General features: G+C 33.6%; 2 protein-coding genes across 2 annotated transcripts; one reads left to right on the top strand and one right to left on the bottom strand.

Moving 5' to 3' along the window:
* Nucleotides 1-2,000: 2,000 nt before the first annotated feature.
* On the top strand, nt 2,001-9,279 carry LOC119674955 (SPARC-related modular calcium-binding protein 2-like). The gene is made up of 10 exons (XM_038086112.1): nt 2,001-2,027; nt 2,842-2,998; nt 3,273-3,784; nt 3,852-3,966; nt 5,302-5,622; nt 5,810-5,901; nt 5,964-6,238; nt 8,471-8,605; nt 8,664-8,806; nt 8,868-9,279. Exons 1-10 carry the CDS (start codon nt 2,001-2,003, stop codon nt 8,936-8,938), a joined length of 1,848 nt encoding a protein of 615 aa, XP_037942040.1. The 3' UTR covers nt 8,939-9,279.
* A 67-nt stretch (nt 9,280-9,346) lies between these two features.
* On the bottom strand, nt 9,347-12,286 carry LOC119681274 (GPI ethanolamine phosphate transferase 1). Its single transcript, XM_038094421.1, has 3 exons — nt 12,047-12,286; nt 11,387-11,988; nt 9,347-11,332 (listed from the first exon to the last, which is right to left on the bottom strand). The coding sequence occupies exons 1-3, from the start codon at nt 12,223-12,225 to the stop codon at nt 9,471-9,473; spliced, it is 2,643 nt and encodes an 880-aa protein (XP_037950349.1). The 5' UTR covers nt 12,226-12,286; the 3' UTR covers nt 9,347-9,470.
* Nucleotides 12,287-12,919: the final 633 nt, after the last annotated feature.

Genomic DNA, 12,919 nt, shown 5'->3' with positions numbered 1-12,919 from the left:
TTGCGTCGCAACCCAAAATGATATCTGCACCAAGTCTCCTAGCGTCAATTGTCAGCTGTTTTAGGCTACTTGATGGCAATTCTTCGTGATCATGAGCCATATATGCAGATACCGCCCATATCTGGCCCCAAGGTCCCTCAATACTTACTGCGGTTAGGTCTTTGTCACTATACTGCGAAAGCATGAGAGCGTTATATATTTTATTTATTAATATGCAGGATCTAGGCTTACCCTTGTTTACCGCATACATTAAGTCAAAGTTTTTAGTCCTGAGTCCGCATACAAGATCCTTGAAAACCCATGGCTCTTGCACCAGGACCATATCAGCCTCGTTGTTGCTGAGGCATTGCAACAAGCTGGCGGACGCAGCCTTGCAGTGGTGCAGGTTAATTTGTAGTACCCGCATCATGATTTGTTTTGGATGTGGTAGTGTCCACCACTGTTACGTCAAGCGCGCTATCTTCTTCAGATTCATTTTCAGAGTTCAAAAGTTCTTCTTCGTCAAAAAGATAGCGCGTACCAATACTCTCTTCAGATGTAATTGAAGGAGTTGGAGAGGACATAGTCACGTCCATATTTATTGAATCAGAAGTGGTAGGCAGTATTTCTACTGGGCCCACTGAGCTTGCGGTAGCAGTTTCAATATCACCCGCTTCCATTATGGTATCAACAGTGCCTTGCGGTGCTGCTGGACCTGTGTCGTTAGGTAAGGATTGCTCCTCGTCCTTTTTATATACCCTCATTGTGATGGCTGAGAAACCGTAGTTAATAACACCGTTTGATTTCGCCAAAGTGGCCAAGGATGCTTTGTCAATCACAAAACTGACCGACCTATATTTACCCTTGACTTCCTCCAGCTTGGTAATCTTCCACGTTGATGTGTTTAACTGCCGGTTTCCTAGCCGAATAAGTTCCAGAATCCGCTGAGGATCGGACTGATGGGCTGGTATCCAGGAACGCGCTCTTGGTCGACTAGGGATTTGCTCCTTAGTAACAACCTTAAGTTTGGCGCCTGGCCATGCCTCACCAATTCTGAAAATGGCTTTGCGAAAAAGATCAACAGAACGCTGATCCGCGCAGGCGATAAGTTTCACATGGCCCTGATGCCATCCACTATCGCGACAAGTGGGACCGTCTCCAGGAAAGTCCTTCAGGAGATCGACATAAATGTCAAGGAGCTTGAGCTCAATTAAGTCCCACTTAGCAGGTGTAATTGTGCCATCCGGGTCATTTTCATCAATGACTCCCATTATTAAAGAACCCTTCAGCATGTCGCTAAAGGATTTTGCATTTGTGGCGTTGCCACGAAATTTTGCCTTTTTGGCATCAGGTTTTGAAGCTGACTCATCTAATGAGCGCTGTCGCTTCGTAGCAGGTTCCTGCTTGTCCTTCGAGGTATCGAGGACCTGCTTAGCCCAGGCAATCCTGGCCTTCATAGATTCGGATGTAACCGAAATATTGCCGTATCTTTCGAGCAGTCTAGTCGCCGCTCGGCGTTCCTTGTAACTCCTCCTCCCAGGAGGGCCTGACCGAATTAGTGGTCCGGAGCGCGTCGATACATTTTGTTTATGATTTGGAGGCACCTTTTTATTACCACTGGAAGTCGCGGTAGGTACCTTGTTTGGACACTTAGTGTCCGAAGATTTTGAGCTCTGTTTAGCCGAGCTCTCCGCTATAGAATTTTTATTTTTATTAGTTATTGGTTCATTCATATTTAAACCCACGAGTTGCGGAGAAGGGAGGGTCCATCCGGGCAGAGATCCGCAATACCCGGATAAGGCTAAATTACAACCGGAGGGCGCCAGTTATCCGGAGGTCTCCGTTTAAAAACACACTGACGTAGTGCTATTCATCTCATCGGCACGGGTCGAATAACACCGGAGATTACGGGTTTTATCGAGTTTTCCTCTCTAGATCCATGATGTTCTGTTATGCCGACATGATAGCCAACATGAAAAACAGGTTCACCTCGAGAAGGATGTGATAATATATCACGCATCATGGTCTTGATATGGCATAGGCTCAAGGTATTTACATACTGTATTACGCATAACCATATCCCGTTCAAACTAGAACACGAACCCAAATACCATTTTACAATATATCCCACACAATATTTTCTATTGTCAAATAAATAATATTTTGCTGATCTTGACTTATAATGAGATATTTCGAATTATAGTTCTACTAAATAGACGCCAGATCTACCTAAATACTAGGTTAGTAGTTAACAACTACTAACGAATAAAGATTGTACTCAAAATGTTTGTGGAATTAGTGCCACGTCCATATTTTATCCATAAGCTACACGTTTAAAAGCAATTACATATTGTTAAAATTTATAAATAGCACGTCATGGTAAAATATGCCAAATTACAGTGTTTAAATGGGGTCATACATTTTATGACCCTATTCTACAAAAAGATTGTTAAGAATAGCCTATCGCATTTTGAACACAAAAGGCTACAAAAACATTGTTACTAAAACTTAGACTGTTTTATTAAAAATATAGAACTTTTAACAAGAACTACTATTACTACTCTTATTATTCGTAAAGTCGAATAGCATTCTTAACCCACATACGAAAACATTAAATATAGCCTTATATGTGACAAAGGTTCTTACAATAAATATAGCTAGTAATAGATTTGGTATTACATTTTAGTGAATTTTTAAGAAATTATTTTAAAGATCAATTGATTATTTATACCATGCAATTTTGGAATGATTCACCACTACAACTAAACAAGATATTAGATATTAAGATATATATTAAGATTTAATAGTAGTTGAAGTATTTGCATGATTAAAAAATAATTTTACACAATTATTTATGTTAAGATATCGGAATGTGCAGCTAAACGTGGCGAATGTGATGAAAGCAAAGGACGTCCAGTTTGTGGAACGGATGATCAGACCTATCCATCGCGATGCCATTTATTGCGCGTACAATGTAGTGGACATCAGGTCAGCTTAAAATATCGTGGGCCATGTAAAGGTAAATTCCAAAGTATATATGCAGTTAACTGCAAATGCCTATCGCATTTATACTAACTATTAGTTTAAGAACAAATTAAATTATAAGAGTATCTCATAAAAACAATAAACAATAAAATTATTATAAAATTTAATAAAATAAATTTATCGTTCTAATATTATATAGCAATCGAAATAGAATACATATATCTACCTTCTAAATATACTTATCTAGATATGTATATGTATCTAGAAATCATAACAATACCAATATAACTAAATATATAAATTTTTAGCTTGCAGAGAAGCGCGTGAATATGCATTGAAGCATAAGTCTCGAAATCCTACGAAATTTATACCGCGTTGCAAGACGGATGGTACCTATGCACCTGTTCAATGTTTGGGTGACACTGGTTGTTGGTGTAGTGATATCACAGGCAAACCAATTGAAAATACGACTGTACGCACTGGAAGACCTAGATGTCGGGAGTTTAATAAACCTAATATACGAAGGTCGCCTTCACGTCACCCTACTCCCAGTCGAGGGCGACGCAATTGCAACCAAGAAGATCGAGCTGCGTTTAATACAAATCTAATCAGGGTTTTTCAAAGTGAATATCTACGTTCAGGTCAACAACAACGTGATTTAACTTCTGCGTTGAGTGGTGGGGGCGATAAAGCTACGGGCACTGTAATGAGTACAGCAGAAAAATTAGTATTGAGTTGGAAATTTACAAATTTGGATGGAAATTCAAATCAAATTTTGGATAAAATTGAATTTCGAGAATTGAAAAAATTAATCAGACGGGTAACTTAATAACTTAATAAATAATTGCCATTTTAGTTTTAGTCAAATCTAATTTCTTGTTTTGAAGGCAGTAAAACCAAGACGTTGTGGACGTGCCTTCGGTAAATTCTGTGATTTAGATGACGATGGACGTCTTTCACGCAATGAGTGGAACAATTGTATAACAAAGGATGGCATCAATGGTTAGTAGTGTCAATTTTCAGTTATATTATGCAGTTGCTTGAAAGATATATACATTTCTAGGAAAAAACTAATGCATGAAATTAACTTATAATTTTTTGCAGAATCATATATTACAAAATTTCAATTAAATTGTTCGTGTTCACTTTAATTTCATATTAAAACAAAATCATTAATTGCTTATATTTAGCTAATCAAAATCTATATTTAATAAAAGTTTCTCTCATTCTAAAGCTAATCTGAACCGTAGCATGACTTGCCATTATATTTCTTTTAACCTATTCATCTCCTTCACATTTTGCTGATAAATTATTTATAAAAAAAAACAGTGCTATAGTGAAGTTGTAAATAAATAAGTTAAGACGTTAGCTTTGACTTTGCCGAAGCTTAAATACCTTTTACACAAAATTTTATATAAGATAATATATTATAACATATATATAATATAATAATACTAACACTTATAACAGCTACCTTAAATTATTAGTTCAAACGCAAGTTCCCTTAGAGTAAGTTCTATGTTTTGTGAAGTGGTTATTCTATCTATATTGCCCTGTTAGATATCCTATAATGATTCTTAAATTGTTCTTATTTAATTGCAAGCAATCATCTTTAAGTCGACTTAAGTTTAAAGTCCCTATAAGCTATTTTAATTGTAATACCCCTTATGGATTGTATCAGTAAATCCTTCTCTGTTTATTTTCTTCTTTCTAAATAAATGAGTAGTTACTTTGTCCCAAGTCAAAGAATGGTTTCAAACCTACAAGCAGCGATAATACAACTTTTTTGGCAAGTGTGCTTAGCATTTCGTTGCCAGATATTTCAACACGACCCGGAACCTATAAGCATATATACTAAGGTATATATAGTAAGGAAATAATACATTCATTTGAAAATAGGCTTGTTGCACTGACTAACTGAGTAAAAATGTTATAAGCATGAAAAGCATGATGACTTGAAGACTCTAATCGAAGCTTCTACTTTAAGCATGTCTCACCACAGACTTCAAAATTATGGAAACAAACGACCACATGTTACTATACTATATGTCTGTCTACTTATGAAAGAATTAATAAGAAATATTTGATTTTTTTATTGTAAGGCATCATCTTCCAGAGCATGACTAGATATAAAAATATTTTTATCTACATTTATCAGTAATAGTACTACATTCTAATATAAAATATGCATGCATTTTAGTTCATTTTTTCTTTAACTCATGAATCTCATGGTTGTTCATGTTTTCAGTAGAATATTAATTTAGAATTTCATTTAATAATATTTCATAAACATTTCTAGATTATTTATTTATATTGGTTAATTTAATATATGCGCAGGTCATTTCGTTACCACTCACAATACCAGTAAAACCAGCAGCAGCTATAATAACAGCAACAATAACGTTCTTCATACTTCGTATTCAAATTATAACAATAAAATTCATTTAAACAACAACAATAACAACAATGGCCATGGTATAAACACCATCCGTGTCAATGGTCCAAATGGTCATCATGACACCTTGGATAGTAGCGAGGATGATGAAAGTAACCAAAATTTTGATGATTATGATGATGACGTTGATTATGATCCTGATGATGATAATCTAAGCATTCAAAATACATTGAGTTCATCTACAAAATTTCCACCCATCTTAAGTATGTAACTGGTTTGTTACTATTGCCAAAAACCTAATTTGACATAATATACCATCTAACCTTACATTAATATAATTTAATAAAAATTACATTTAAATTGCATGATATCGGATTTCATTTTTTCTCATACCAATACTTATCATCTGGGTATCTGATAAAAACATTTAACTTAAAAATGTATTTTTAGTTCTGCGACCGAAACCCGAGTCTCCTCTTAAGGAACCCGAAAGAGAATCGGATTGCTTAGCTGATCAAGATGCTGCATTGGAAGAACAGAGGGTATGTTGAACATATAATATTTAACTGGAGAATTACAGAACCAATTTGATTCCTTAAAACAGAATGGTGGGACTATACTTTATGTACCTGAGTGCACACCAGATGGCCGTTACCAACGTGTTCAATGCTATCGCTCTACGCCATATTGTTGGTGTGTACACGAAGATACTGGGAAAAATATTCCTGGTACTTCTATAAAACACATGCGTCCTCAATGTGATTTAATATATACAGTGTCGAGACCTATGAAGGGATGCCCAGAGCCCAAAAAAACTATGTTTTTGAAAGATCTTAAAGAATTTCTCAAATCTCAAATCATACATGATACAAAAACAAGGTAAGCATAATTGTCCAGAATTATGTTAAGCTTAAAAATATATAAATTACATTGTAGATTTAGCAGAGCTATTATTTAAAAATATTATTAAAAATATTTATTTCTTACTTATCATTATATACTTTATTAAATCATCCTTCCTTACTAGCACTTTTAATATTTAATATTCATTCAATAGCACAATTGAATGTCATTTACACACAGACATTATTTTATATTTAGATATATGTATGCATCAATATCAAATATCAAATTTGATATTTCATACAAAACTTACTGCACACACCTTCTTGAGTCCAATCGATCTCTGAGTCCGCCCTATTGAAGTGATCAGGTTTCTTCGTCTTGATCCAGGTTGGCTCCAAGTAAAATCACACCAACCCTCAATGCATTTTTACTCTTAAACACGGTTGCCACTTATGGTACTTTAGTACCAAAATTGGCACTTTTTTTTTTTTTTTCGTTTGGTACTCATATTCAAAAAATGGTACATTTTTGACGACCCAACTTTATTGTGGATATTTCCAATTAATTTTTTCTATAAATGCAACTTTGCACTATTTTATATTTTGTTCATTTATAACACTATGAAAAACAAGGAACGAGAAAACAAAAAAAATTTTGGACCTTTTTTTACAGAAATGGTACCTTTTTAAACCAATTTTGGTACAGAAAAAAATTTTCAAGTGGCAACCGTGCTCTTAAACGATCCCCTCTCCTCTCACACTACCATCACCTATCCACATGCTGACCCATGTATACGTATTCGTAATTCTTTTCGAGTTATCTGTTCAATGGATGTTATTATTGTAACCCGTTGGGACCTGCTTATGAAATCCCTCTGGGGAGTGTTGAACGGCATTTGGTCGTCGTTGGCGGCGAGTGGCTCCGAGACGTGAACCCGACCGTTATTGGAACCTGCTCAATAGATCTCAACAGGTTATCACAATAATCACTTATATTCACAATACACATATAACATATATATAGATATTTTTAATTAATAGTTCACATATACAAAAATTATTTTATCGATATATATTTATTGGTTTATTCGAGTTGATACCAAGTGGTTCCTAAACTTTTTTACTGTGACTATTCGTACTGTGGCAGACAAACTTGCAAGAAGAGGCGCGGCATCAAGAATGATAGGCCCAGAACCATTCTGTGGTCTAGGCAAAGGAGCTTTATCCATTATTATGAATGATGCAGAGAAAAAAGAGAGAGAACTCTATTGGGAAATGCTATCAAGACTCTCACAATCTAAAATGCTTTTAGGGACTTACAACCTAAAACGCTTTAAAGATTGCATAGTACAATCAAAAACTAACATAAGAATTATTACGGGATTACTGACCGGTCACTGCAGATTGAATAATCACTTATCGAGAGAAACGGCAGAGAGAAACGTCATACCATGTGCTTGGGGAGTGCCCGGCACTAATGCATAAGCGAAAGAAACACCTAGGAGGGTATTTCATGGAACATAAGGATTTAAGACTGGGGAAGATAGGATCCATACTGTCTTTCATTAAAGAAATCGGACTTGGAGAAATACTCTAACCCGACAAAGGGGCACAATAGATCTTTCAGGTCGCAGTGTACGATCCCTTACTCAATAATAATAATAATAATTCGTACTGTTATAGAAATAATTTGATTCTCTATTTTGTTAAGAAGACCTACGGTTGTCTTCAACACATCTTTGAACAGCATCACTTTGGAAATCTTTACGTATATCTATTATACTGATATAGCATAGATCTTTTAGGGCTTCTTCTAGTATGATATTGTTGCAAGTTTGTAGTTGTTTAACTATTTTCCCATAAGCCATGCAACCATACAGCATAACTAAATATCTTTTTGAATATTATGTTTATTTCCGTTGAAAAATGAATAAAGAATTTTTAGGATTTTAGAATTTTTTGGATCTTCTGGATTCTGTCAGAGTTTGTTTCCTTGTTCACTATTTTATCTAAATATCTAAAATTTACAAAAATCATCTGTCCTGTTAACAGCGAGTGTGTTATATGTCCTTTTTAGATATGGCTAAAATAAAGTTATTCTACAAGTTGCTACCTCTTCATATTTCTGTTTGATAATTACTCGAAACTCCGTTTTGCAAAAAGTCGCGGATCAGTCCTTTAAAGATATGTTAAAATTATTATTATATATATATTTACTTTAATATATACGTTCTCTTACAATAAATTTATATTTTTCTTGTTTTAGCGGAAACCATACAAATTGGAGTTCTGAGGATGAACGCATTGCAACACAAAGCTTTCTGCTTTTGGATAAAAATATGAATAAAGCTTGGGAACGCAAAGAGTGGAAGACGTTTCGGGAGTTAGTCATGAACTCAAAGTAATTTGAAAAATTTTAAATTTAAAATAAAAAACCTTAAAGTTTTACGAAATTTTAGGACTTTACGAAAATGCGGAAAGAAAATGCCTCGGTACTGTGATGCAAATGGCGATAAGAAAATTACACTAACTGAGTGGTTGAACTGCTTACAGACTCAAAGTGTTGAGGTGAAAACACCCCAAAATCAGTTACAGCGAAACGGTATGCTAAGTTACATATAATATACATTATATAAATAAAAGTAATTATACATACTTCATAGGAGAGTCTGGCACTTCGAAACCTTTAAAATTAACTGGATCAAATCCCCTTGAGCAATATCTCAAAGATTGAACACACCGATTTGAATATATAGAGCAATGTGCCATTTTGAACTAACACACATTTTTTGTAATGAAATGGATAGATGAGGAGAGAGAGCAGTAGAGATATCAATCGAATTTAAAATAAAAATAAAACAAATTCATAAATTATTTTTAAATATTGTTAAATTTTTTTAATTAAATACATCGCATAATACTTTACATGCAAATATGTATGGAATCAGTGAAAGTACCTTACATTCCTGAGCATCCTTTAAAATCACTAGAAATATACTTATTAATATACTTATTTTAAACACACAAACTTAGTTTAAGAAATGTTGATATAGCGCCTTAATATTAAATATTATTTAACAGCTTTTAGTTTGTATATAGAAAAACATTATAAATACCTAAAAATATAAAAATTTAAGCGCATGTTAACGAATTTGTACATTAATACATTAAATATAGTTAATACATAAGGAACTATGCAGTCTATTAAAATGGCTATATGAAATGAAATTTGTAAACAATCTTATTTATTTATCCGTTTTCATTTATTAGAGCACTGCTTTGGTTTTGAAATCTAGACGACTTAAAGCACTATTCCCTAGCAATCGTTTTGCAAACACTGTCAAGAGTAGCAAAGCCAGAGTGGTCACTTCCATTATCACGAAATGTGAAATAGATGTGCCAATTTCCAGCCATGATCCTTCATTCTTTACTAAAAATAAAAAATTAAGTCCCATAATATCACAAATAAGTAGTAAGCAGATAAAAATCTGCTTCTGGTAGAAATGTGCGACGGGTGATAATCCCATAATAATTGAAATTACTATAATCACAGGAATTAAAAGTTTTAAAATAACAAGCATTGTTATGACAAAGGGTGAGAAGGTTGTTAAGAAACACCTAATTATAATTGGATCAAATGAACTAACCGAAGCAATATTTCCTGTGCCAAAGAATGAGTAAAACGTGTACAATATAATGGCAAACGCCAAACGCACTACAGATTTTAATTTATATACTGAATCAAGTGCAATCACTTCACTGGAGATCTCTATATCATATGGAAAGAGTGAAAGTATTAGTTCAGAACCCAATACAACAACGAAGAATAACTCATACGTTGTACAGAATAACGCATATAATGTAGTCAGTTGAAAAAATATCAGTTCAACTCGATGTTTCAGCATTTGCTTAGGAGCCAAGAAAATTGAAGTAAACGTATAAAGCAGATAGCTCCATGAAACTATTTGGGATGGTAATGATATACCTATATGGTTTGAATTCTGATACACACAGAGTAATGTATTTGCAATTGCAATGACTGCATACACCACACTATGCTTGTTCAAATGTGATTTAATCACAAAAGGACGAAGAAATGTTATAGTCAATCCCGCAGCTAAAAGAGGAAAATTATTATTGCCAACCGTAGGTGCTATTAATGGTGTCATTACAATTATTAAAACCATTATTATTCGATACAAAAATTTATTATCTTTAATATTTTCTCTCCGCATGCTAAAGCATGTAAAAACCAAAAATAGTAAAGCAATTGCTTGAGGACGGAAAAATGTAACAACTAATAGTTCTGTGCAAATGATAATCGGCAATATGTCTAATTTTCTTAAGGGAATTTTTTTACTACTGTAACCACTTCCTTTTTCAATATACGTTAAACCCCACACATTCACTGGTACCACATGATACAATGCAATAACGAATGGTACTCGCTGCAAAATGAAAAACAACAACAAAAGCTTGTTTAAAATGAGAAGCTGAAAAATAGACTTCTTGCAAAACTTGTCTAAAGTTATTCTTTCATTTATATGCCAACTCGGTGTGCGAATAATTTGCAACAGATAAAAGATCCAACCAAGGAAAGTTGCTGTTGTACTCAGCAGTAGTGAATTTTGATAGTAATTAAAGTAATAGTTTACACCTTCAATGGACTTTTTCATTATCACTTGACTAGCATTAATAGCTTCTTGGAAATTTTGTTCTTCAAAGTGCATTTCGATGCTACTTACATACGCAGCAATACCGACTAAATCTAAATCTTTATATGAATTCAGATATCTTGAAAATAATCCACGTTGATGTTCTAATAATAACTTCTTAAATTGTTCTATTAGCTGCAAAGCATTTGCATGTGTAGCATGTGCCTCATATTCAGCTGAAACATTTAAAAATCCTTGTGGCAAAGTACCAAAATTGTTAGTCGGTGGTGGCAAACCCAGCAAACTGGACATTATTGGAGTAAGTTGAGCTTGCTCTAATTCATGCAAAGGTAATGACTGATTTAGGCCTGCTTGAAACGATTTGGTTGACGATTTTCCTTTTCTGTCGATTCCTGCACCCCAAACAAAAAATGGTGTATCTGTTTCATAAGGGTCACCTGCACCATGAGAACCTTTAAAAAAATTCTTTTACGTATAGCAAAAAATTAGTTTTAACATTTACATACCTGAATTTGTCATACCATGATCAGATGTAAGTAAATAAGTAGTTTTACCATCTGTAAAAACTGTTTCAAACTCTTTATAAATATTCCAAATACCACGTTCAGTATGTTGTAAATTTTCTAAAAATAACTTAGAACCAGGTTTATGAACATGGCCAGCGGTATCAAGTCCCAGTAAATGCAAAAAGAATATTACTTGCTTTTCTTGTTGCAGTTCTTCCCCTTTGTTTCGCAAAAACGCATGCACCCGTTTGAAAACCCATTCATCTAACTCATACGTTTTTTCACGACCAGAAAAATCCAAGTTATGATCATACGCTTCAAATAGCAAATTTTGACCCGTTCCGTTTAAACGTGAAAATATGTGTAGTACATCGTTTGCGCCCCAAGCAAACGTTTTCCTGCTTCGATGAAATACTGTATCAAAATCAATTGGATTTTCTTTCCAACCTTTAGTGACAGCCGATGGATCTTCATACAACCCCGCAATTAGTGCAATGTGACCTGGTCTAGATTCCGTTGGTACACGAGTGTGAGAGATGCCTACCTGTCCATTATGTTGCAACATCAATTCTAAAATATGCGGTATATCACTACAATTGTTTCTGTTAAAAAAAAAAGAAATTTAAGCAAAAATAATTGTTATTTTTGTACTGTCAATACCTAAAAAAGGATTCGGCTCGCAGTCCATCAGTCACAATTAACACTAATCTATTCGACGGTGGATCTAATTTTAGAGCACTTTGTGGCTCAAGATTTGTTATGATAGGTGATCGAAAATAAATAACAAAAATTGAACCTAGTAAGAGAACGTGTACCCATATTGCATGAAAAATCCACATTTCCTCTGTTGCAGATAAAGAAAAATTGATGTTTTGTTTAGTCCGCTAAACTGTCAGCTGCTCTTCAATAATAATATTAGAAACCAGTGTTGTAAAATGTAATCGTGGATTTTAAATTGTCGTTTAATATTTTTTTAACGAAGATGAAGATAATTTGATCTATATAAATATTTTGCATTAAAATAACGAAATACATACAATAGCTTAATGCCAGGGACTATAATAGTTATGGCTTTATGGAAAACGTTAACTGAAAAATTTTATTATTCATCATTTATTATAAAATTAAAATATAAGGCAAAATGTATAGATTCCTTTTGTGTGATAAAGTAATCGGTTGTTAATGACTCATTGTTGAAATCAAAGAACCAAATCTTCTTTAGTTGAAATATATAAAAACCAAAATTAACTATTATTTCTATTAATTAGCATTTATTAAATAAAGCTTTCGTATTTATCTTTCGTATTTATGCATTTTCGTATATATCTCGATAAATGTATAAAATTTTGTTCCATTTTCTATGCAAAATCCATACAGAATAGCGTGACAACCGAACAAATAATTTTTAACTGTCTTTAATCGGAGAGCGTATTATCGAGTTAATGAAATAGTGTAATATGACTCATGACTACAAGCTTTGATAAAAACAATAATAATAAACAACAACAGTATAGAAAGATTTTAAAAACTAAT

The sequence above is a fragment of the Teleopsis dalmanni genome, chromosome 2, assembly GCF_002237135.1.
Source record: "Teleopsis dalmanni isolate 2A chromosome 2, ASM223713v2, whole genome shotgun sequence".
NCBI classification, from domain to species: Eukaryota; Metazoa; Arthropoda; class Insecta; order Diptera; family Diopsidae; genus Teleopsis; species Teleopsis dalmanni.
Note: the sequence above shows the minus strand (reverse complement) of the source record. Positions and strands in the feature narration are given on the sequence as shown.

Excerpts from the sequence above, each read along its gene's own strand:
- LOC119674955 (XM_038086112.1), top strand. The coding sequence starts at position 2,001 with ATGGTCTTGATATGGCATAGGCTCAAG. Across the intron at positions 3,785-3,851 it reads TGAAAAAATTAATCAGACGG|GCAGTAAAACCAAGACGTTG; the intron begins GTAACTTAATAA and ends CTTGTTTTGAAG. Across the intron at positions 6,239-8,470 it reads ATACATGATACAAAAACAAG|CGGAAACCATACAAATTGGA; the intron begins GTAAGCATAATT and ends TTCTTGTTTTAG.
- LOC119681274 (XM_038094421.1), bottom strand. The coding sequence starts at position 12,225 with ATGTGGATTTTTCATGCAATATGGGTACACGTTCTCTTACTAGGTTCA. Across the intron at positions 11,989-12,046 it reads CGAGCCGAATCCTTTTTTAG|AAACAATTGTAGTGATATAC; the intron begins GTATTGACAGTA and ends TTTTTTTAACAG. Across the intron at positions 11,333-11,386 it reads TCATGGTATGACAAATTCAG|GTTCTCATGGTGCAGGTGAC; the intron begins GTATGTAAATGT and ends ATTTTTTTAAAG.